Here is a 24,583-nt window from a genome sequence, read left to right on the forward strand (position 1 = left end):
CTGAAGGTCACCTTCTGTTCTTCACTGGTGACTGTCATGCATCTTCCTCTCCAGAGTGGAAAGCAGCAGCGCCTAACTTGTTTGCTAAAAACTGAAACAACTGTCCAGAAGGGAGGGGAAATTTTAGGATCAGTTCTTTTAACCTCTGGTCCCCTTAGGCCCGGGAGGTTGGTAGAGGTTGGTAGCTCTGTGGTGGAGGGGTGTGAAAGCAGGCAGGGGGTGAGTTTGGCTGACTCGTACCTGTCCGGCAGGGGATGATGTGCATCGGTCATGAACTTTTTGTTCAATGTCTTCAACTTCTTGTTAGTGTCATTTATTTCATTCTTATTTTTCTTCCTATCTGTATAGATTTTTATATCAATTAGTTTATAAATTCTTTCAAGACATTATGTATAGACTGGCTAGTGGACGACCGTGGTGAGTAAATGTAAAGTTAAGCCACCAAAATTGGGAAATAAAAATTAAGACTCCAGAAAAATCCATGGCCTGAAATGAAAAGGAAATTTTTGACGGCCAAGATGGTAATCTAAGTGTGTGGTAAAACCTATTCATAATCTGTTATTATAAAGCTGTTTCATTAAGTCACTATTTTCAAAGCACTGACACTTGGTATTACATCTCTTTATTTAAAATATACACTCACTGGTCAATGACTGCTTAGCATCCAAAGAAATAAAAATACTGGTAGACAAGTAGCCCCCACAGAGGAGGCACTGGAGAGGCCAGCATGGTCCCACGTGCTGCAGGAGTGCCACAGACGCAGGTGTGTGTGAGTCCGCCTGTGCTGGGCTGGCTGCCGTGTGCAGGAGGAGCGGAATGGGGGGGGGCCAGGATGGTTCACTCATGACTGCGCTGGGGCCACTGCACCTGGAGTCTTGTGCCCTCCTCTGCTTTCTCCCATCATCGCAGACATTCTCTCTTTAATTGGGGATCTCTCTATTTCTTGATGTCAGTTTCTTCATCCATAGGGATTTATTATGATATTAAGCAGAAAGGGAAAAAATTGAGAACTGTTATTATTGACAGGTATTTTCCTGGGTTAACTCATTTTTACAAATAATCTTGATACTGCTTGGCACACTGTCCACGGTGTCGCCTTCCAGCTTGCCTGCACTGTTGTAGCTGGCTCCTGGCCACCCTCTTCTCTCCCACTTAGTGGGGTTGGGCCATCTCACTTAGGCTTTTGTTTATGATTGCTGTCTCATAAAATAGACTTATAGTTTGTAAATCAAATTCCATGCTATTCCTTTTCTGGCTAGTTCATGCATTCATCTTATTTGGAAACTTGTTTTTTTAGGTTTCAGGTCATTTTGATGTAATGTAAATAGACCATCTCGATTTCTGAACTTCGGAGATATATATTAATGGAATCTTCTGTATCTATAGGGTGTGGAGTTCTTTGACGAAAAGCTGAATTCTTTATGTATGGCCTGGCTTGTGGACCATGGTAAGTTAAACACAGATTATTATGAAAGGCCTGTGTTTTTACATACATCCATTTTGTTTATGTATTTCCTTTTTAGAAAAGAATGCTAATCTGACCAGACATTTTGTCTTCCAAGGTAGGGATAAAGAAAGGCTTTGATTAAAGTCCACTTAGGTCCCTTTGAACACAAGTTTGACATTGCTATTTTCTACCATTTTTTAATCTTAAATCTTATTTTCTTCATTAAACAATCTCTGCCCTGTTTCTTAGCCATTCTGTTATGTTATTTTTAGACTGTCTTTTTTATACATACACTCCTTCCTTATCCCAAGGTTGTGTGCTCGACCACGGCATTGGAGTCTTTAGCCACTATTGACCGGGTTGGATCGGGATTGGAAGCCAGTGAAAGGCCCAGGGGGAGGTGGCTACTTGGCTTCTTTGAGGTGACTTAGGGGAGGTATACAGTGGTGCAGTAAAGGAGTCTAGGAATGGAAGACGTCAGCTATGGCTGAGGACAGCGGGGGCCCAGATTTCTGGTTTTGGTGAAAGGCAGGCTTTACCCTGGCTGCTGCCAGTGCTTTGAGCTCAGGCAGGGTCAGGTGGAACACCTGTTTTAGAAAATAGGTTTGAAAATTTATCTTCTCTTTGTATTTTTAACATAAGTCAGCAATCACAGAATCCTTTTCTTCCAGTGCCACAAACTGTTACTGAAGTTGCTTATCAAGATAGACAAGGCAATGGATGTTTTCTATAAAACCACCTTACATGTTAACTTGTTAGCAGTTGATTTTTTGCCAAGGTCTCAGGTCCATGTGTCTCCTCCGGTCTGCCAGGCAGCAATGGGTGGGAGGGGCGCCCTCTCTGCCAGTGGGATTCACCACCACGCCCCATGTCCAGGCTTGGCAGCTTCGGTGTGGCCTGACTCCTGTTCACAGGGGGGCTCTAGGGGTTTGGGATGTCTGGTGTGAGCTTTGATTCCATATTTTGTTGTCACCTGCTAGGCATCCTGTTTCAGTTCCACAGCATCTCACATAGACTTGATGTGTTGAGTGTATTCCTGTTCACCTGCAGTGCTTATGCCTGGATATTTGGGAGGAGTGGGTTACTTGTGTCTGCTTGTACATAGAGGTGGTTTCGTTAACGGCATATTTGGAACATGTGGAAGATTATATGGTTAAGACAGTGAAGAGGAGGGTGTGAAAGAAATGTGCAAATCTCGTAAAAGCATATATATGCAGGTGATTTCAGTGTTTTCAAACTAGATGTGAAGACTCTTTTCTTATCCTCTAAAGTTACCTTTTTTGGCCAATTTTTTTTTCTCTTAAATGAAACTTAAGTTTGGTAAATCATACGAAAGAAATTCCTTTCCTCTTAGGAAAATAATGTTTATATTATTTCTGATACATATTTAATGTAACATTAAATATGTTAGTGGGAAGGACACATCCCAGTGGGTCATTCTATATACTTTTTTGAAAGCTTGCAGTTTAGATAAATTCTGAGGAACTTTCAAAGTCCTAAGGTTCTACAGAGAATCGAATTCCTCACACCCTTTCTCTGTAAGATTGCTTTGTCTGTACAAGTCAGTTACTTCTTCCTCACTTTTCAGATATCTTTCCTCCAATTTGTGATTGTAAGAGAGACCCTGTTCCTTTATCTGTGGCAGCGCGCTAGCAGACTAAACTGGCATTGCAAGCATTCTTTGAATCGGTGAAATGTCAGTCTGAAATTGTCCTGTACTTAGTCACGTGGTCTTTTTGTTGTTGGTTTTGTTTTGCATTGTAGATAACTACTGTGTAGTGATCACTGATCATTTACATTTTTGAAACGTTTTCCCTGGTTACTAAACTATTAAAAGAGTATTGTGAAAAATCAGGAGTAGTATAAGGAAGAAACGTGTCCCCTCTTTTCCAGAGGTTGAGTGGACAGTGTTGATCAGGGGGAGGAATTGAGAAGGGGAATTTATTTCTTATAGGAGAAAGCATAAAGTGTCAGAGTGAGCATATAGAGCGTGTTAGGCATTCAGAGGAAACTTGCAAGTCTGTGAGACCTTGAGGGGAGAGGGAAAGAGGAGAGGGACCAAAAAAAAAAAAGAGAGAAAACAGAGCTCTGGAATGGTTTGCATTCTTTTGGCACAAAATTGAGAGGAGCCAAGAACATAGTAGGCATCGGGCCAAGTACAGTTGAGTACAGCTGAGGTCTGGGTCAAGGCCGAGTGTGTGCGTGGTCTCTGGTTACCCTGGCAGTGAGATCCCTTCCTATGGTAATGGCATTAAGAGGAGAAAAATCTCTAGGAAATTAAAAAAAGAATTAGACAAGACACAGATGCTTTAGCAAGCTCCACCTTAGGGGGAGGAGTTGAAAGGGGTTGTGCCAAAGACAAAACCATGAATGTGAAGGGAGGGAATTAGTTTTATGGGTAAAACAGTTGACTTGAGCTTGCTCCGCAGAGAGGGCTTCAGTGCTTCTGGCTGCTTCTCCCACAGACGCTGGTCAGGTTTCTTATTGGTGATAAATTATATAGTTGCTTGGCTATGCCATCTTTCCTGTTCTCAGCAGTGGCCTTGCCGAAAACGCTCTGTGGACTGGGAAGAGTTGGGCATTTGCTGTCTGGAAGCCTTATATAAATTGTCCAGGATTGGGGCTGCAGCTTGGATAGCTCTTCTTGCCTATCCTATCACCCAGGTGGGCTGGCCTACCTGGAGAGAGAAGTAGAGTAAGGAGTCGGTACCCACTGCCCTGGATTTGTTATCTGAGCCCCAATTTTGAGTCTTATAGGACCTGTTGCACCTGGCCTGACTTTGTTCAGTGCTGTGTAGTGAGTTGTTGAGAAGGTCGTAGCTCAGGCTTTTATTATCTAGATTTATGACATCCTTGATAAATGATCTTACAGGGAGTTACTAGACGTTATAGCACACACATTTATTCACAGAATACATTTGACATGTTTTCTCAACATAAACCTTTTAAGGGAAGAGAGGCAAGTAGCTCTGAGGTTTTTATTTGCTGTCAGGCAGGTGACCACAGTGGCCTCTGCATGACCACCCTGCTGGCTTTCTCTCTTTTGCTGTTGTTGCTGCTGCTGAAATTATCTTGCTTAAATACCACATTGGTCATCAGGTCACAACTTTGCTTTAAAAGCTCATCATTTTTCTTACAAAATCTAAGTTTAGCTCCCAAGGTGCTCTCTGTTCTGAGCGCAATGTCTGTCCAGCCTTGCAGTCTCGCACCTTGCAGTTTTTCCCCTTTGTGCCGGGCTCCCTTGGTGTCTTCCCTCTCCAGGAATTCCTCCCCTCTTTTCTCCGCTTACACAAATCTTCCTTAATCTCCAAGGTCCACTGCCCGACCTCTCTTTCCTGAAGCTTCCTGGACCTCCCTGTTCTCTCTTCTCTAAACTCCTCGAGCCCTCACGATCTTTGCTACACGATTTCATGCTTCGTGCTGACCAGTCTTACCCCATGTGACTTCTTGGAGGCCGGCAGCTTTCACTTCTCTGATAGAATGTGGGGAAGTATCTTCTGTATTCTTTCTGTAACACCTAACACATAGTAGACACTCAGTATTTATTAATTAATGATGCCTATCATGAGCTCCTTACTTCCTATTTCTTGGACATATTATACATTTTTCAACTGTGAAAAGACCAAATCATTAATTATGAGTCCTTTCTGAGCACGTTGGCAATTGTAGTAGGAGTAAATTTGGAGTGTTGGGAGAGTGTTGTTCTTGGCCCCCCTTTGATGATGATATCAGTAAACTAGGTTATGCTTCTGACATAAGCAGCATGACAGTATGCCCTTCACCTCTTCTGCCAGTGTATGCCATCCGTGAAGCTGCCACCAACAACCTCATGAAACTCGTTCAGAAGTTTGGTACAGAGTGGGCCCAAAATACCATCGTTCCCAGAGTGCTAGTAATGGCAAATGATCCTAATTACTTGCACAGAATGACCACTTTGTTCTGCATTAATGTAAGTATCACATGGCTGTTACTGCTAAGCTTAGGCGCTAAAGCAGTTATTGGGGCCTGTATTTCTGAATTCTGAATATAGTGTGTTCTGTTTGGAATCTGGTTAATCAGTTTAAGACTGATTAATTTGGACAGTTAGTCGATGAGAGAAATGTCAGTTTTTAAATTCATTTTAAAATCAGTAATCAAGTCTCAATGGTGAATGAATTCTGGTTTAATTCTCAGATTCTTTGAATGCTACCTTGTATCCCTCATTCGGGTGCTCAGAATAGAAACATTTTCCTGTTGGTCAGTTGCTTTCTTTTTAAATATTCATTTGTCTTTTGGATTTGGAGATATTTAAAAACATGAAAGTGTTTTAGGGATGCCTGGGTGGCTCAGTTCGTTAAATGTCCGACTTTTGATTTTGGCTCAGGTCATGATCTTGCGGTTGTGGGATCGAGCCTCTGGGCTCAGTGCAGAATCTGCTTGAGATTCTCTCTCTCCCTCTACCCCTCCCCCCACATGTGCTCTTGCACACGCATTCTCTCTCTCTCTCTCAAAGAAACCTTTAAAAAAAAACAAAACCCGAAAGTGTTTTTTTTTTTTTTTTAATATTTTATTTATTTATTTGACAGAGATAGAGACAGCCAGCGAGAGAGGGAACACAAGCAGGGGGAGTGGGAGAGGAAGAAGCAGACTCATAGCGGAGGAGCCTGACATGGGGCTTGATCCCGGAACACCAGGATCACGCCCTGAGCCGAAGGCAGGCACTTAACCACTGTGCCACCCAGGCGCCCCCGAAAGTGTTTTAAATGTACTATCTTAATTATTTTTCAAGGCACTGTCTGAAGCCTGCGGTCAGGAAATCACCACTAAGCAGATGCTGCCCATCGTATTGAAAATGGCAGGAGACCAAGTAGCGAATGTCCGTTTCAATGTGGCCAAATCTCTTCAGAAAATTGGACCAATTCTAGATACTGAGTAAGATTTCAGTATTAGTCTTAAAAAGTCGATTTAATTGTTCACCTTACAGTGGGGAGTAAGAGCGTAACCTGCGTTCAGTGATTTTTAACTTGACCTAAGGCAGGGGTTTGTGTAAAGGAAGTACCCTCGTTTCTGAGGGTGTGACTCTGCTGTTTTGTGTCGAAGCTCTGTATACGTGTAGATCATTCTCTGAAGCTAATTCTCTTGAGGGTTTAGAAATTACTTAGTACTTGTCAGGTATGTATTATAAGCGTTTATAATTTTTTTAAATTTTGAACTTGACAAATTACCATAGAACATGTAACCTTAAAGCATTTATCTGGCCCAGAGGCCTGCCTCTCACAGACAGTACTGTTGGATTTCAGTGCTCTGCAGGAGGAAGTGAAGCCAGTGCTACAGAAGTTAGGTCAAGACGAGGACATGGATGTCAAATACTTCGCACAGGAAGCCATAAGTGGTGCGTCTTGCTGTTTGCTGTCTTTCCCTGGTTATGGGGTGTGTGTGTGGGAGCGGGGGATACGTCATGCCCCTCCGTGGGTAGAACCTTCCTGGCCCACCGTGGAGCAGGCCATTTTCTGAGTTGCAGGTCTACGGTTGGGTAGGAGTACGATTCTCACGGGTAAGAACAGTTTGTCGTTTGGATTTCAGTCCGTTTTTAAAGTTTAACTCCGTGAGCCTGGCAGAGCAAAGAAAGGGACCATAGTGGGAAGTTCACAGTCTCATGCTTTTGCATCATTGTTGTCATACTTAATATTCACATAGATAGTTCATGAACTTTCTGTACCACTAACTTGATTTTGTTTGGAATTTTCCAGTGCTTGCGTTGGCATAATGAGGAACAGGAGGGAAAAGACTTTACTAAATTCTTATCACAGATTTATAGTCAATGTGTTCTTAAACTGGGTGGAGAAAAAGTGGAAAACCTTCAAGACCTCATCCAAGCAGATGGCAGCAACTTTCAAGAGATCAAATTTCAGTGACTTCATTCTTTCTAAAGATGAAATGGGATTGTTTTTTACTCGTCGTCTTTTTTGGGATAATTCTATTGAAAGCATTCTCATTGTTTGTGACCAGTTCCTGACACTTGGTGCAGTCATTTCTTGATTGTCTCCTGCTGATCTGTCGGCACCATGCGGGCTCCTGCATCGCGCTGTGGAATCAGGCCCTGGCCGCTTGCTGTTCCCGACCAAGCCTCGTTGGGTTTGGACCCAGACAGGGAGTGGAGTGATTCTCTTGATGTTTACATGTATCTGTGTGTCTCTCCATCATTCCAAAGTTAAATGTACATGGTTTAGAATAACTTATTTCATAAACCCTCTATTTGGGAGACATGTGGAGATGTAACTGTACGGAAAGCCACATTTTCCCGGATAATGATGGTCTGCCTCAGCGTCTCTCACGAGAGGGAAGTGTGGAAGCTCAGGGTTCTTGTATTGGTTGTTTTGTTTTTTATTTGCTTGATTTTCACTGTAATCATGTCATTCGGAAACCTGGAGTACACATGCATCTTGCCGCTCACATGTGGTGCTGGAAGTTCCCCAGATGCCGGTGGCTCAGCGCTGTGGCTGCATTCACAAACACTGGGCCCCCCCGCCCCGAGACACGTACAGCATAGCGCCTCCCTGATAAGCAGTCATCTTACTGCTTCACTGTAAGATCGCCATTTGATGTTTGATGAGGAGTGCAGTGTTGTGAGGGTTTCCTGCTCTGGACCTGGAGCCTCTTGCCGTCGGGTCCTTGCTGCCGTAGCTTCGCACTGATGTCTCGGGACGGGTGATGCCGGACTCCCGGGACTCAGCGTTTGCAGTGTTCGTTGTTGTTCTACGGTAAAACCTCGTTAATGCCTCCTGGAATTTAAGAGAGTGAGTGAAGCTGAAGGGTTTGCTGAAGCCAATTAATAGTATGTAAGGAAGCCTGTTGTATCTGAACTACTGAAGTAATTTTAAAAAGCTCTAAAAGGCACCCTTTTACCAGTTGACATGCCCATTACTGATCACTCTTCAGTTTTATTAAAATACCTTCCATGGGGATTGGTAATAGGCCACACCTTTTTTTAGATGTATTCATTTTACTCTTTATCTCTGAAATACATATGTATGTATTTCATGGAGAATTGAATATTTTTTCTTTTAGACTTAATTACATTTTTCGTCTAATCAAACTCGCCTTGTCCTAATGAATTTTAATTAATGAGGTTTTATTGTAGCTTATTTTTTGCTCTTTATATGTTGCTGTTTGGTTTCCTTGTTTCCATTTTGGTTTTTCAATTGGTTCTTTGATTCGGTGAGCCCACTGAGCCTTGTTTTGTGAGGTTCGGCAAACTGCTATAAACCTTTGTACGTGAAATCATTACATAAAACCAAGTTTGACCAGATGCTTCCAGGTTTATCTTACCCTAGAGAAACATTTGAACCTTTTAAATCAGACATTACTCTGCCTGCATTTAAAACTGCCAGCCTACCTTGTAGGAAGTGTTTATTTTATTACTTTTTGGGCCAAGGATTCAGTGTATTCCTGTGCAAAAAACTTTCGTACATTCTTGTTTTAATATCTTAAACTATTCTGCTATAAACATTTTAATTTTAGTTTTGTGGTTCTTTTTGTTTCTTATTATCTCCAGGTTAGGTTCCACTTCAATGAATTGCATGTTTGAGAGACCGTTGTCTTGATTCTTGAAACAGACTTGCACAACTGTTGCTTTACTCTTTGGTTGGAAATGCCATTGGCTTGGGGATGGACTTTTAAATGTCCTTTAGACTTCAGATGTACTCCTTGGGGAGCCTGCGTGTTGGCCTCTCCCTCTAAGATGGTGATAAAGGGGAGACAGGAGCCTTGGCTCTCAGGCATGGGTCTGGGAGCTAAGCGGGCTCTGTCTTTTTGGGTGACCCCTTAGCGACTTCATCGACTCTTTCTGTTTTAAGTAATAGGGAATCCCTTTTGCCACTCAGGGGAGTTGTTCTTTGGCTCATACCGGTCCTGTTAACCATGGATCGGTTTTCCTATCTTGATTTCACTAGCGTGTCCACTGCAGGAGCTCCATGAGGGCAGGGATTTTTGTCTGTTCTGTCTTCTGCTGTACTGCCAGCACGTAGATCATTGTCTGGTGTACATAGTAGGTGCTCAATAAAAGTGTGTTTCATGAATCTCTAAAATCTGTCCTCTAATGTGTTGCGTGCGAGGAACAAGTCATTGAAGGTACTGCACTACAGCTCATCCTCCCCCCAGCACAATGGAAGGATTTTGCAACTCGTAAACAAGCTTCGGGTCATCCTTCCTCAGGGCCCCCCACTCCAGCCACGGTTCCATGGGGTTTGCATGACGACCTGGGATGTACACTGCCACGGGTTTTCATCCTCAGTTGTCGGCGTCCGTTGGTCAATGAGGAAAGTGAAGCAGAGACATACACAGCAAGCTGACCCCAATAAAGATGTCTCCTCAGCCATGGAATTCACTCTAGTGTTTCTTTCTACATTTTGTGCGCTGTTGACCTGTCCCAGGTTTAAGAGACCAGATCTTTTTTCTCTGTGCTGCTAAGAAGATAGGAACCTGAAGATGTGTCCTGTTTAATAAGAACAAACAGGTTAACCTGTGGTTTTAATGAGGGCTTGTTGAAGTAGTGGCCCTCAGTTCATGGAAATGCCACAGCTTGGCCACTGCGATGCAAGGCCCTGGGGCTCTTCGCCGGACAGCTTGTCCTGACTCAACATGGTCACCGGACCTTTGAGCCGTCTTATCCATGCATCTGAGATCCTAGCATAGGCCTTCGGGGGAAACAGACTTGTCATTCCTGAGCCAGTGCTGAAGCTATGGCAATACTTTCTTGGTGCAATTGGGTGTATTAGTCACTGTGTTGCCACGGAGTTGAAAATCTGGTGCTTTCCTGCAGAAATCACATTGAATGCGTCCCCCCAGGGATGGAGGGCGGGGCGGCCAAATTCGCTGGGTGCTTGTCCTGCCTACTTCTTCTTGCCTTTTTACTTAAATTCCTCTGACTGACACTTGGTTTTCCTCCCAGCGCTCTTCTCTTGGAGCCTGTTTTATCTCTTCTGCTTAGACACCTGGAGCGGGGAGGGACCTGTGACCTCACGTTAAGGACTAATTGATGGTGGTCTGCGGCTCTGTGATGGTCTTCCTCTGATTTGCATCCTTGCCTCCATCTTCGTCCTTTCCCCTCTTTCCTAGTCTTACTCACGTGTCTCCAGTGCTTGTACCTGCAGTGGTTTCACTGCTCCCCGTTTGCCTCCGTGAACCTGCTGTTTTCAGGGAACTACATAATGTTCGGTTGAGATGGAAATCTGAAGGGTGAAGAGTTTAATTACTCATTGGGTAGAAAAACCAAGTTATTTCTTTCTCTAGAGTTCTCTGAAACTGATATTACCAGTTCTGGAAGGAGCCAGGTCTTTTCCGCCTGACTGGGGCTCTGCAGGCAGGCAGTGATCAAGATGTGGGGGTGCACCCAGCTGGCATCGTAAGGCCCAGTGTGCTGGCACTTTCCATGGTGGTTGAGGGAAAGGCACCTTCAGGAAGGTTCCAGGGTGAACCACTTTCTCTGCCCGGGGACCCACATGCTTGTAGGTTCCTGTGCTCCCCAATGCCAGTGTTGGAGCCACTGGGGGTATCCCGGCTGGGAAGCGCGGGTGGGCTTAGGAGGGCTGTGCCCTGGTCCAGGGACATTACCATACTGCTGTCTGTATCTCTAGCGGTGGCCCAAAGGCTGAGGAAGCTAGATTTTCCTGTGAAGGACAGTGAGGAGCCCAGCGCTCCTGGGGCTGACAAGAGCCACTTCCTGAGACCCAGAGGGCCTGAAGAGGACACCGGGAAGGTAAGTGCCACTGACACCTGGGCTGAGACGCGGGTGGAGAGTGGTGACTGGTCTGCAGCTCCGGCAGGCTGGGCACAGAAGCAGTACCTCTAACTCTCCCTGAGGAGACAGTGCAGTTTTTAGGGGCCAGGAGTATATTTTCAGAGTCTGTTGCCCTCCTTCTTGTCCTTCTTTCTGAGGGGTGGACTTTCCAGAGCTCTCTCGCTCTTGTGGCTCGAGGTCTCCCTGCCACCCTCCTGGTCAGAGACAGCAAGGCTCACGTAGGGGACGGGCGGTTGGTGAAGAGTCGCTTAGAGAAACAGTTTGTTTCCACTTGGCTCAGAGACTATAGACCGTTCTCACTTGCTACAGCTCCGTTCAGGTAGCCCTGTCCGTTGAAGGGAAAACCATTTCTGTCACTTTTACCGTGAAATGGTCCGAAGCCTCGTTTGCTGGCGCTCTGGAGAAGGTGTGCGAAAGTTCCCAACTTGAAAGTAATTGTTCGTTAATTGAAGCTGGTGCTGGCCTCTGCCCTGGGGCCGTTAGGAGGGTGGCGTGTGGCTTAGGGATACAGCGGACTCTTGAACGACACGGGTTGGGGCACTGACTGCCCTCCCGCCCCGCACGGTGGAGAATCCACATAGAACTTCTGACTGCCCGGAACTTAACTACTGTTCGCCTGTTGACCAGAGGCCCTACGACGTGAGCAGTCGACGAACACATAGTTTGTATGGTATGTGTATTCTGTTCCGCGTTCCTACAATAGTCAGCTAGGCCGCGCAGCTCAGACCCGTGTTGCGTCAGCGTCCGCTGTATCCAGACAAGCAGTGCCGAGGCCCGCAGCTGTTTTGTGTGGATGTCAGGCTGCATTTTGTTGACTTGCAGACACGGGAGTTCTCGTACCCACTCGAGTGGTCTGCTTGGTTAAGATTTTTTTTTTTTAGATTTTATTTTTTATTAATTTGACAGAGAGACAGCCAGCAAGAGAGGGAACACAAGCAGGGGGAGTGGGAGAGGAAGAAGCAGGCTCCCAGCAGAGGAGCCCGATGTGGGGCTCGATCCCAGAACGCTGGGATCACGCCCTGAGCTGAAGGCAGACGCTTAACGACTGCGCTACCCAGGCGCCCCTGCTTGGTTAAGATTCTAACATTGAAAAGCTCGCTTTCTAAAGCTCCATGGCTTTTCCTTCATTTTATGTAAACTGAGGCTATGAGAACTTTTACCTGTTGTCCAGGCCCCAAACTGCAGTCTTTCATCTGAGAATATTCTCTCTTCCAGTGGGGCTGCACTCTCTTATCCCAGGGCCTGAGCCACCAGTGAGTCCGGTTTGGGCCACTGCCGGCTTTCCCTGCAGGGTCTGCGCCGCAGGCAGCCCTGGGCGACAGGGACATAAAGTGGCCTTTGGGAAGATACCTTCACCGAAGGAGCAGGAATAAGAGTTATATACTTTTAGGCCTAAAACAGCCTTGCTTGGGAAGAAAGGTGTGAGATGTTTTCCTACAAATTCAGGGTCAACTGGCCGTGTCGTTAAGTGCGCCGTCCGCCTCTGACCTGAACGTGGGGTAGTTGAGGTGACCCGTCCGTGGCCGACTTGCTCGGCCCTACAGGCAGCCCTGGGACCACAGCGGTGCAGATAGTCCTAATGGCCAAGCCTTGAGCCTTGGGCCTTGCTAACCAAGTGCAGGCACTTGTCACGCTCTTGGCAGCATCTCCCTCATCTTCATTCCCCTGGATGGGAGGTGCGATAGCTCCATTTTTCAGGTGGTTGTGAACCTCCCCCCACCAATCCTCTTCTACTTGGGGGTCTCCTAGCAGTGCGAGGCCTCTGAGGCTGCAGATCATTTAACCCAGAAAAATCCCCTGCCCCGTGACTGAGGGAGCCTTCCCTGCCTTTGTCTCGCTGAAGGAAAATGCCCCGAGGGTGAGATGGAAGGGAATTGAGTGTTGCCAGGCAGAGCCCTGCGTGTCAGGGGCCGGCAGCCAAGTGAGTGATCCAGGAAGTCATCCAGTGCAAACCAGAAATCATTCTTAACCCCTCACTCGCTGTCAGTGGTGCAGACTCGCCTGTCTGCCCGAAGGGCTGACGGCAGCCCTGGAACTGTCCTTGACGCCCCCCCTTCCGGGTCAGTCTTGGGGCCCCGCGGGAGCCACTGGACATCCCGTGGCTTGAGCCCGCCCCTTGGTGCAGGAGAGAACAGTCCTGAGGTGAGAGCTGATTCCTTCTGCCAAAGGGCGCCTGCCTGGGCCCTGGGAGCCTGTCCCAGGTTGCTTGCGGAGCAGTCTGTGATCTCGAGGTCACATGCAGCGCCCCCCCCCCCCCCAGCCCAAGACCCGCCAGGGAGCAGTGTGGCTGCCCCTGTGCTTCCTGCTGACCCCGGGTCACCTCAGCCATCCGTGCCCGGTGGCAAGGCCGCTCTCCTGGACGGCCTGCTGTTGCCCTTTGCTGACAGAGCTGCCGACAGGCCTCTGTCAGGCGAGGGTTAACAGAGGATTTGTTTATTGAATCACAAAGTAGCTGTCACATGATTTTAATCAAAACACCATTTCCCTGACAACAGTGATGTCAGTCTTGTTATTGCAGGAAGGAGCAGCTGTGAGGGACATTCAGTCTCCATGCGAGCCTAGGTTTGGAGACTAAAATCAAGTAATATGGTTGTAGGCGCTGACGTCCCAAATCCTCCCTCTTCCTTCACTGCCCTCTGTCCAGCAGTCTGTCCTGCACAGACACCGGCCCTTGCTGAGGCTCCTCTCCTTCTGCACCCATTGCTTCTTCTGTCCTTGTTCCTTTTTTTTTTTTTTTTCCGCCAGTTTCCCCTATGTTCCCCAAACTCAGAGTCATTTGGGCCCCCAGGCTCTCTGGCCTCTGCCTCGGGCATCTGTCTGTCCTCTGTGTTCTCACGCAGCACTTGCCGGTGACAGGCAGTTCCTGCTAGCCCCTCCCAGTCACACAGCTCAGGAGGGGCCAGCTTCCTGGGTGAGGAGGGGCTGCTTGTTCCGTACTTGACACCCGCTGTCCCCCCGCCTGGCCCCCCGCTCCTGAGAGTAAGTTGGGGGGCCTCAGGGGCCATTTAAGGAGCTTGGCTCTGGGTACCTGGAGGGAAGAGGCCCGGAAAGGCTGCAGGAGGCCCGAGTGCTGAGGACAGACAAGAGGGATTGGAGCCTGGGGAGGCCAGTTGGAGCCATGCCCTCAGGCTCTGGCGGCCTCTCTGCACGGTCTCCACTGTGGGGCTTTGGGGACTGAGAAAGATCCCCAGGCCCTCCAACCCTTCGCCCAGGAGCTTGACCTGAAAGTTGGAGGTTGGTGACAAAAGCCCCCTTCTAGGTGGGATGCGGCTTCTCATGGATGCTCTTCTGTCGGTGGTTCCCGTGGTGCTGCCCAGAACTCAGACTGAGAATGAAAGAATCTGGGGCAAAGTTCTGGGTTCTCAACCTGGAGCAGGTGCTCAGGGTAGGGCAGCCAGCCTTAACCCTGTGCAGAGATGTTCATAGGTGTCACACAACCGTGTTCTGAGTCCAGTGTCGGGATGGTCAGGAGTTAAGTGAACGCAAGGCAGGCAGAGCTGAGATTGTGTGACGAGCCGTCGAGGGGAGCTGGGAATCTCCTCGGGGCTTTCTGCTTGGCGGACAGGGCTAGGCCAGGCTGCCCTTCAGCCTCACGGTAAACCTGGGAGTTAAATCAGCTGGGGTGTGTTCCCAAGTTAGCGCTGGGGACAATGAGCCTTTGCTGTGATGTGTTCAGGTTAGTGGCAGGGCTGGGAGTGGTTCCAGGGCCTGGGACAGTCAGAGGTGCCTTGCTGCCTCCCGCGCTGTCCCTGGCAGGGAATGGGTAGGCCCCACGTGGACTGGAGGGCCTTTTGGGCCAGGGTGGCTGCTCCAGGGGGCAGGCTGGGGGAAGCTGGGCCCCGTTCTCCTGGCCAGGCCCTTTCATCCCTGGGGCCTCCTCCAGCTTGCCCTTTGGCCCTCTCTGCTGGCACAGGGATCTTGCTAAACATTTGGGTTTCTTTGGTGACTAGAGGGCAGTTCTTGGGTCTCATACTGAAGAATCAGTGGAAGCCGTGAGCTCAGGGTCCTTCCTCTGCGTGGCATGCTTCTGGGAGAGGCCTTGGGGGCTCTTCTCCATTCAGCTGTGCCCCCTCCCAGTTACATGGGTAGCCCTGGCATGGTAATGGACTGACTTCTGAGGGTCGCCGTTCTTAGTCTGGCCCCCTCTCAGCATCTCAGGCCCCATTATTCTCTCACCTTTGGGGAGCAAGGAGAGACTGAGTCAAACTCTCAATCTCGCTGATGGGGAAGATGAGTGGATTCTCCCTTTGAGAAGGAGCAGATGGCCAGGAGCAGAGACTTGGGGCGCGGGGCCTACCATGCCTGGGTGGGGCCTGAACTGGCATCAGTGGAGGCAGGGTGGTGAGTTGGCTGCTGACACTGTGTCCCTCTGGAAGTGTGGGCAAGTCCTGGGCCCTTCTTGGCCTGACAGAGGCCTGGGGTCTGGGGCTCAGCTCTCCCTGGCCCCCTCCCCCTCTCCCTGGGCCAAGCCTTTGGCTCACAAAGGCCACAGAAGGGAAGGATGTTCTGGGGCATGTAGGTCAGGGGCCTGACTGGCTAGCTTTGGCCAGGCTCTGCTGGCAGGTCTGGTATTTTGGCCTGTTTCCTGGGGTGGTTTTTGGCAACACAAAAATGATGGAGAAATTTGGTGGGAAAGGGAAAAGTTTGTAAAACATTACTGAAATTGAGTGCTTTCCTTAAAAAAAGAGGCAATTGAAACTCAGTAAGTTCTTGGGTTGCCCAATAGGGCACCAGTCTTTGGGGGTAGGACTGAGCACCTGTGCATGGTGCTGGGCAGCACAAGTCAGTGCGGAGGGCTCTGCTCTCCTCCTGCCCTTGACCGCCCCCTGCACCAGCAGATGATCTCTGTCTGGGAGCGGTCTTGGTTCTATAGCATGGGCTCAACCGGAATGGTTTGAGTGAAACCAGATCTCAGTTGAATTTGCTGCCAGGAAGTAGGATTTAATACTGCCCTTTCACTTGGGGTCTGGTACGAGGACGAGTCTGAACATATGAGAGTGGCCGCTAACACCTCACAGATTCTCTATCACCAGAGCGCCCTGGGGGGGGGGGCCGCAGTGTGCACGTTGGGGGAGCGCTGAGGCCTTCCGCAAGCCCTCGGGATGTGCTATTAGGAGTAAGGAGCAGTGTCTGGCTGGGCCCTCAGTTCCACCCCTTGCTCTGTAGCTGGCTTGAACTTGGGGAGCCCAATGCGCCTGCCTCCCCTCTTCCCACTACAGAGGCCTTAACCGGCCGGGCTAGGTCTCAGAATCCGGGAGCAGCAGGCAGTGCCCGGCCCGCGCCTTGCTGATGCGCAGGCTGTGGTTGGCTGTGCTTCCGTCAGCGTTCTGCAGCGGCTAACGTGTACTCAGGCGATTTCAGAGCAAGGTATTATTTACCCTGCTGACGTCAATGAGAACATATTATCCACTGTCCTTTTTGTAGCCTGAAATGAGCACCAGAGCTCAGGGAACACAGCCACCTTCCATACTTTAAAAATTCCACTCCCGGCCTGATGGGTAAAGGCCCTATCTCCTCCGTCTGACATTCATAGCACCCAGGCTCTTAGAAAACAAGTTTTATTTTAATTGAGTTTTAGGTTGGAAACATAAAAACAGTACATTTTCCTCGCAGAACATTACCCCATGTAAATTACCATTTGATAACAAAGATAATTTATTAAACTGCATTTTAGGTAATTTTCTAACATTGAGGAACAGGGTCCATTTTGATCTTTTTCACACTGGAGCTATTACGATTTGCACTCAAAATACCAAAGCTGTTGAACTCACCATTTTTTCTTAGTAATTAAAAAAAAAACAAAAACTACAGATTTTTATCAAAAGTAACTTTCACAAACCAAACATCCAGCAAAGACCACCCTCTTTTCAGAAATAAGCAATCTTGCCCTTTCTACAAAGTGCAAATATCTCGATCACTTTTATTTCATAAATTGCAGTCCCCAAAGAGAAGCAAACCTTTTCTTCTGCGTTTCCCTCCAGAAATTTTGGTGGAGGCAGGTTTCTTTCACCATCAGCAGTGGGAAGGCATGGCCCCTTTGATTTCCTTGACTGAGCAAATCTCGAACCTGATAGGCCCCACAGCCAGCAGCGGGTCTGAGTTCACTCTACTTGCTCGAGGAACAGAATTCCAGACTGGGGTCTTATTCTTCCAGGATGTTCTTTTGTACTTCTATTTTTACAGCGCCCCTCTACCTACCCACTTTGCCTCTGGGAAGACAAAGTATTCAAAGTATGTTAATTGTTTTCCCTCTCAAAGTGTCTAATCAGCACTTGTATTTGATGGACCTTGACTGGAGAGAAATGTTAACCCCTTCTGCAGGCCAGGCTCCTTTCCTGATTCTTCTCCTAGGGCCTCCTTTCAGGGGACTGGGTCTGTTGCCCTGCAGTGCTGAGCCAAAGCCCTGCAGTTTGGCCCCTTTGCAATCAAGGAAGGGTGTGCCCTTCCACCATAGACTCCTCTAGGAAATTACTATGTTGTGTGACTGGGAGAAACTAGACATCTTTGATGTGAGCCTACGTTTCTGTAGTTAACTGGACCCTGCAAGGAGGGCGATCTGTGTCTCTTGAGCCTGTTCGGCACGGTTGCCTGGGGGTCACCTCTCCCCCCGCAAAGCCAGGCAGCTGCCAAGGGGAGAATATAGTTGCGGGGACAGAGTCACATCCACCCAGTGCTTAACTAAGATGCGGGCTTTGTTTATATAGCTGCTGGCTTGTGAGGAGGGCAGAGAGCGCCCAGGGAGAAGCCCGAACCCCCCTGAGCTGGCCCTGGCAGCTCACCTAAACTCCGAGAGCACTGTCCTAAGAAGGGAGGACTGTATGTGTCCAGCTTATTTCACAGAATCCTCGTGAGGCTTAGAAGAGATTCCTTGTGAAATGTTCGGTGAACTAATGTACCGATCCGAACTGTTGCTCCTTGCAGACAGGCACGCTGACTTGGGGCAGGAGCTGTCAGCTGTTCCCCCCCCCCCCGCCCCCGCCATGGGCTGTGCCCCTGGTGTTCAGTCTGCAGGAGGAGCGACCCCCTCCCCCTGGTGCCACCAGGCAGGTGGGACCACACCACTGAACCTGTCAGACAGACACATGCACTTAAAGCATCTTTGTCCAGTTTTCAAACGGAGGCAGATGATACTGCTCTTGTCTTCCACACACCACTCTGAAGATCAGTTAAAATTTCCAGAAGCAGAGCAATCAAAGACCCCTGCCTATGCAATGACTCCAACTTACTACCTGTTCTCCAGTTTGTCCCTTTGATGTCTAGGCACACAGAGAGCGAGCGGCTCGGGTGGTCTCCGAGGAGGCAGTAGAGGCGGCCCGGTTCAGGGGTACAGACACGGCCAAGGTAAGTCCCTCGCACGGGGATTCCACAACTGCTCCGCGGGACCAGTGCGGTCAGAGCACCCTCTGTATTGTCTCTAGAGGAGGAGGACTGTGGAAAAGAGATCTGGAGGATGAATTTTTTTTTAAACCCAAAGGGTGCTTAGGTGTAACTACGGGCCAGAGGCTTTTGAATGTAATCCAGAGCTGCCGGTTCGCTCACGGAGAACTCCGCGCAGGCCCACAGCCCTGGGCTGCCGGCCCCTGCCCCGAGGCCGCTGGAGCCCCCCGGCCCCTCCTGGCAGAGCATCCCCTCTTCTTGCTGACTCCAAGCGTTCCCCCCTCTAAGGACAGGGTGGCACAGGCCCTCCTTCTCAGAGGTGGGGGCAGACCAGTCACACCCGAGGGACTCAGGAAACAGCCTAAGCACCTGGCAGGGCTTTATTTCTGAGGAAGAGAGGGAGTCGACTTTCTCCTGCCTGGGAGGTGAAGTCTGATACAGAAGGGAAGGGGTTTTGTTCCTATCAGAACAGCGTCCCTCAGCACCCTGTCCTTGTCCTATCCCATGGGCCCCAAACGTTTGTCTCCAAGTGCATAAGGGAGAGGGGTGGCTGTAGGGAACCTTCTGCCCCCAGGGTCAGTGTAGCTCCCCGGGGACTTTACAAGAGACTACCCACCTTTCTGCTGTGGTAACGCGCTCTACTTGCCTTACAGGGACCAGCATATCAGTTGCACGTAAATACTAGAGACACACTTGCCCAACTGGAAATTGCAGAACTAGTGCATTTTTCCCAAAGCAGAGACTAAGACCCCTGGATTAAAAAAAGAACATAAAAAAATAAAGTACCACACATATTGCACTTTTTGCCGAATGAAATTTTTACCTCACGTCCATCTCACCAAAGTCTCTTCAGGGGAGCCTGGTTTACAGGACACTGAAGCTCATGATTACTGTACAGTAGTGCACACACTGCTAATGTGAAACGAACTGGAAAGAAAGTCATTATTTCAAAGTAGCCTCTCGTAAAAGGAGCGGTGCGAAGCCTTCTTAGTGTTTTAGTGTGTGTGGAAGCCGCTCAGAAGTGTCGAGGTCACCGGTCAGGGGACAGAGCCACGGGGCTGGGAACACACTTGACCGACCGTCACCAGTCTCCTCTCACCAGCTTACATTTCAGTAAAGATGGATCGTTACGGAATTTATCGATTTCTGCTTGAAATGAGAAAAGCAAACAGCTTACGCCACAGGGCCGGCAGGGCGGCTCATGCTCGGCTGCAGGGCCGGGCCGTGCTGCTGCTCTGGCGGCCCACCCCCCGCCTGGCCCCTGCTGGCAGCTTCCCGTGTCTAGTGTAGGCCTTCCACCGCCACCAGCCTCTCCGCTGTCCCCTGGGTCCGCCTCACGAGTTGGCCACCGCTCCGCGGGTTCCTGGCCTTGGAGGGGGGCGGGCAGGGGCAGGCATCGGTGTCGGCCTGTAAGTGCTGTTCCTGCCGTCCCAGTTTCAGACTGGCAAGCATTTTAATTTCATAAACATGACAGCACTTCTGTAGTATGTTTTGGAAAAATATCCTTTAGTCTAAACAAATCAAGCCCTATTTCATAACTGGCTTCTTTTGCAAAGACTGAAAACAGATTAGCGATCTTAATGAAAGGCTCGCTTAAATGATCTCTATTTCATGAACTCATCAATCCTAAGTATGAGAAGGAGTAAACAATCCGCAGAAGGAACAGAATTCATTCCTGCTGGATTTTCATGAGTTGTTCAATCACAAAAGCGACACTCCTCCACGGGCACCCTCTCTCACACCAGACACGTGCCCCAGCAGAGCGCTTCTGCGGCGCCCGTGGGAGCCCACCGCCAGGACTGCCCACCTCACCCACGCCGGGAGGGCTGGGCAGGGGCCCGCTTCACCTCACCTGCCTGGACACCCACTACAACGAGGAAAGGCAACTTAAAGGTGTTTCTAGATGCAGCATCAGGGTAGCGTCTCTCTCCTTTGTGCTTGTGACGCTTTGTGCTTAGCGCGTTCAGCTGCTGCTAGGACAAGCCATTCTACAGGACAGAAACGACAGTCTTGGTCAAGAACACTGGGTTTGTAACACTGGGATGTTGCTGTCCAAGCAACAGGTGGTTACTTCTAGGGATACGGTTAACTAGCCGTTGCATCTAGCTTTTACTTACTCTGGTAAGGGTTAAGGTTACGTCTTCACTAGTCATAGAACGTGTTGGGCAGATGACCTGCTAGATGGTTAACACATTTGTGGTTTTAAGTATTGCTGTAATACTCGAACATTTCGTTACAAGTCAAAACTTTTAAGGAAATTAAGAATGCGATTCCCACACGGTGGAAAACAAACTCCGAAGTGACTTTGGATTTAGCATTGACATAAATGGAAAACTTGGTTTCTACAGAAAAGAAAGAATTAAAGCATGATCTGGAGGGGGGAAGGCACAGCACTACCACTTCACATGGGAGATCAAAGTTCAGGTTTCTTGTCCTTCAAATTCCTAAGCCCTATATGAAACTGGCCAAATATACAAAGCTCAATAAACTAGTAGCAACAGAGGATAAAGTCAAAGCAGTTTTACATTTTAAAAGAGACATTAGGTCCTCTAGAGACCAACTGCCCCAGACCAGCTGTCTACACAAAAGACTTGGCAGGAAGAGCCCATCTTCCCTTAGCCCAGGGCTGCTGCTCCCAAGGGCTCCTCATGGCTTGCCCCCCCATCCCCTCTGCACTCGTCTCGAGGGTCTCCAGGGGACAGCACTGGAGCCCTGAGTCCACTCTGTACCTCAGGGAACCTTCGGAAGAGAGGTGTCACTGCTCCCAGGTGGACGACTGCCTGCCTCAGGGGTCAATGCCAGCCGTGACTTAGTGGCCCCTGAAACAAAGCTCACGTTCCACTTCTTTGCAGTGGTCTCGGGGACGTCCTGCAGCAGCGGCTTCAAACTCAGGATTCAATGACCGAGCACAACTCTCCTTCACTTCCTGCACATCAGAGTCCATTACATATTCTTGATTTGCCTACAGAACGTGCTGCTGCTTGGCTTCAGTGAAAAATTTAGTGTTGTTTTGTTTTTTGTTTTTGTTTTGCCCGTATCTAATGGCACAGTGTTTCCTGCTTCCACCAGGGTTTCCCTCGATAACGAACTGGCGCCGTTCTACAGAAGACCTAGGTCTGGAGGTCGTCTTCTAACAACATCTGTCAGTGCCTCCCGTGGGAGCTGGCTCCACGTGACGCAAGGGCATGAGCTTCAGCTACGACTGCGCTCCAGCACTTGCCTGGAGGACGGTGGTGGGACAGAGCCAGGAGAAAGCGACATGTGCCCGGCCAAGGCCCCCTGGTTCCAGTTGGACAACTTACTTTTCCTCCATTTGGGAGAGGGCAGGAAAATAAGCTTTAACTTTAAAAGGCTGGAATAAAAATAGAAATACACATTCTTCCTTCACTTGACCCGCCTCACTTCCTGCGCTGAGGTTAATTTACCAGGACGTAGCCACTGTGCTGTGGGTCCACAGCCTCCAGCATTTCACAGTCGAAGAGTCCGGGGAACTCTGCGAGGGCGAGAGGGTCGTAGCTGGAGGGGGCCTCCTGCAGTCCCGAGCTCCGGGGACAGTCCTGTGCTGCTAGGCCGCTCTGCGGGGCTCCATCCATGGGGTACTGACATGGCGAGGGGTAGTCTGGCTCTGGGGAGGCGGACCCTGGCAGCTCGCAAGTCTGATAGGAGAACGGTAAGGGGGCCGGGGAGGCTCCTGCCCGCTGCGGTGGGGGCGGCGGCGGCGGCGGCGGCGGCGGCTGCTGATGCAGGTGTGCGGGCAGCGGAGGCGGCCGGGGCCGGGGCCGGGGCGCGGAGGGCAGGGGCTGCAGCTGCAGCTCCTGGTACTGGCCGAGGAAAGGGCTGTACTGCATCTGCTCGGAGGCGGGCTCCAGGACGGGGCTCAGGGGCTGGGGCAGGCTGAAGGGCGGGGGCTGCGGGGACGGCGTGGACGTCTCCTGGCGGGGCAGGGGCAGCTGCTGACTCGGTGGGTACGAGCTCTCGGCTATCTGCATCTGATTAAAGTACGCCTGCAGCTGAGACTGTTTCTGGAGAAAGAGTCGCTTCTGTTGGAGTCTAAATTGGCAATAGCAAAAGAAAGAATTTCAAATCTTCCTCAGTGATGGCAATTTTATATAAATCCAGGATCAGTCCTCCCACTTCTCTTTTCCACAGCAGCAAAAAACCCCAAAAAACCAAAAAAACAAAACCAAAAAATGGGGGTAGGAACCAACTGTGTCTGGTTTCGTATACCTGACATTTGTCCCCCAATTCTGATGGATCCCTCAGTGCTACAGTGAATTCTAGTTCATTTGCTCTGAGTTTATGAAGCGAGAGGCTGATTTCCCATCTGGAGTGTTTTAAAAGCGGGGTAATGCCTGGCCTCTGGGGGTTGATGGATTAGGGTAATTCTGCATTGGCCAAGCTGCTTCTCCTAGTGAGGCACGAGGACACGAATTACTGCAAGAGATGACGGAGGCCCTCTCTGCAGAACCCACTTACACTGCTGTAGGTCACAGATTCTGAAAGCTCAGGTCTAGTCATAACCCAAAGGGAAACACTAGAAGGTTAAGAAAACAAAGCAAACTTAGGCCTGCTGTCTCCTGCCAGCCCCATCTCCCGCGGACACTGGACCATCGCACCAGTGATCATGTCTTGAAACCGGTGTCCCAGGAGAGGCAAACGCCGGGGGGACAACATATCCAGTGTCCTGAAGTCTTCAACAAAGAAGGGGACCTGCTCTCACCTGTGTTCCTGCAGCTGCTGTTCGAGGCTCCGTGGTGGTTCTTTACAATAAAGCTGACAGGTGTTCTGGGCTTTTGACAGAAGGCTGGGCTTCTAGAAGAGTAGAAAAAGAATATGAGCATGACAATATGATGTCATCTAGGACGCAGTGTTTGCCTGGAGGACGAGGCCAACTACGTCCACCCGAATCTGCGCAGGGTGAGGGCGTGGGCATGCGCTCCCTGAGGCCCGACAGCACCGGATCAGTGGGCCTGCACGGCCCCAGCTCGGACCAGCATCAGTTTTTCCATTTCTCAGAGTCCTCTGGAACTACAAGGGTCAGAGCAGCGAAAAACAATGAAAAGACTGTAGTTAAATCTTGATAGCAAAGTGCCCACTGAATGAACTGGGATCTGTATCATTTTTAAAGATTTTCAGTATTAATGTAGAGAGCTGATATTAAAATTTTGTTGGCTTAGAGTTCCATTTTATTTTTTATTCATTAAGAGGCATAACGTTAGAAGCAAAGAAACCGGGTTTCTCATTCCTACCGTGGCATTCTCCTTTCCTGGGGCCTGAGGACAAATCCTTTTCCGCTGCCAATATAAGCATAAGGCTAAGTCTGAACATGTTTCTAGAAACTACAAATCCAGAGTCAAAGCTACCTGCTTACGGGGAAAAAAGCAGCTACCCTAAATAATTACCAAGCAAAATAGGTTTCTGCTGTGCAGAAAAGCAAATTCTGGACAAGCACAGTGAGCTGGAGTAACAAGGGGGAAGGGCCCCACCTGGAGTCTATGCTGTAGGTACTGGGCCTCCAGGCTCTGGCGCGGGGAGAGCTGGGGACGCACGCTGCTGGGCACAGCAGAGACCGTCTTCTGCTGCTGAGAGACTTCCTCCTGAGGAGCAACGGGGATGAAAACATTTTCAATTCTCCATGTGGGAGAGACTTTCAATTCTTTGTTTAAGCACCTTGGCAAATGTCCAAGAGGAACTCCAACTCTGTAAGACCTAACACTCAAAGCTTTTCACATAACTTGTAGGCTGAGGGTTCATCACTTTGCAGTGAACGATTACCTAGTCAGTAGTGCAGCAAAGGCTCTTGATGTCACCAGGAGGCCATGACCTTCATGTGAGCATCAAATGCTAAAATATCCTTGATGCATTGAAAACAGGCTCAAAATAAAATATGTTGGATAAACAGTATTTTTTGGTCATTTTTAGCATAACTAATCCACTTACAATATGTGATGAAGTGGTATCACATCAAAACTAATGGCAAT

At 49.1% G+C, this 24,583-nt stretch overlaps 2 protein-coding genes across 9 annotated transcripts in view; one reads left to right on the top strand and one right to left on the bottom strand.

The window, feature by feature from the left end:
• PPP2R1B (protein phosphatase 2 scaffold subunit Abeta) overlaps positions 1–21,989 on the top strand; it is a 35,152-nt gene extending 13,163 nt beyond the window's left edge. The window contains exons 11-17 of one of the 7 annotated variants that reach the window (XM_087868457.1): positions 1,387–1,447; positions 5,242–5,396; positions 6,216–6,358; positions 6,727–6,818; positions 11,062–11,183; positions 18,466–18,566; positions 19,256–21,989. In XM_087868457.1, coding sequence (XP_087724583.1) covers positions 1,387–1,447; positions 5,242–5,396; positions 6,216–6,358; positions 6,727–6,818; positions 11,062–11,183; positions 18,466–18,531 — 639 coding nt within the window. In that variant the 3' untranslated portion in view covers positions 18,532–18,566; positions 19,256–21,989. Of the gene's footprint in view, positions 1–1,386; positions 1,448–5,241; positions 5,397–6,215; positions 6,359–6,726; positions 6,819–7,176; positions 9,514–11,061; positions 11,184–18,465 lie in introns of those variants that run through there. The other 6 variants (XM_087868458.1, XM_045797748.2, XM_087868456.1 and 3 more) reach the window with 6 other exon arrangements.
• SIK2 (salt inducible kinase 2) overlaps positions 16,768–24,583 on the bottom strand; it is a 133,044-nt gene continuing 125,228 nt past the window's right edge. For both annotated transcript variants that reach the window (XM_087868453.1, XM_045797746.2), the window contains exons 13-15: positions 24,089–24,199; positions 23,323–23,414; positions 16,768–22,652 (exon numbers count right to left, since the gene is read on the bottom strand). In XM_087868453.1, the coding sequence (XP_087724579.1) occupies positions 22,019–22,652; positions 23,323–23,414; positions 24,089–24,199 (837 nt within the window). In that variant the 3' untranslated portion in view covers positions 16,768–22,018. The remainder of the gene's footprint in view (positions 22,653–23,322; positions 23,415–24,088; positions 24,200–24,583) is intronic.

The sequence above is a fragment of the Ursus americanus genome, chromosome 16 (genome assembly GCF_024610735.1).
Source record: "Ursus americanus isolate L20-20 chromosome 16, mUrsAme1.1.p, whole genome shotgun sequence".
NCBI classification, from domain to species: domain Eukaryota; kingdom Metazoa; phylum Chordata; class Mammalia; order Carnivora; family Ursidae; genus Ursus; species Ursus americanus.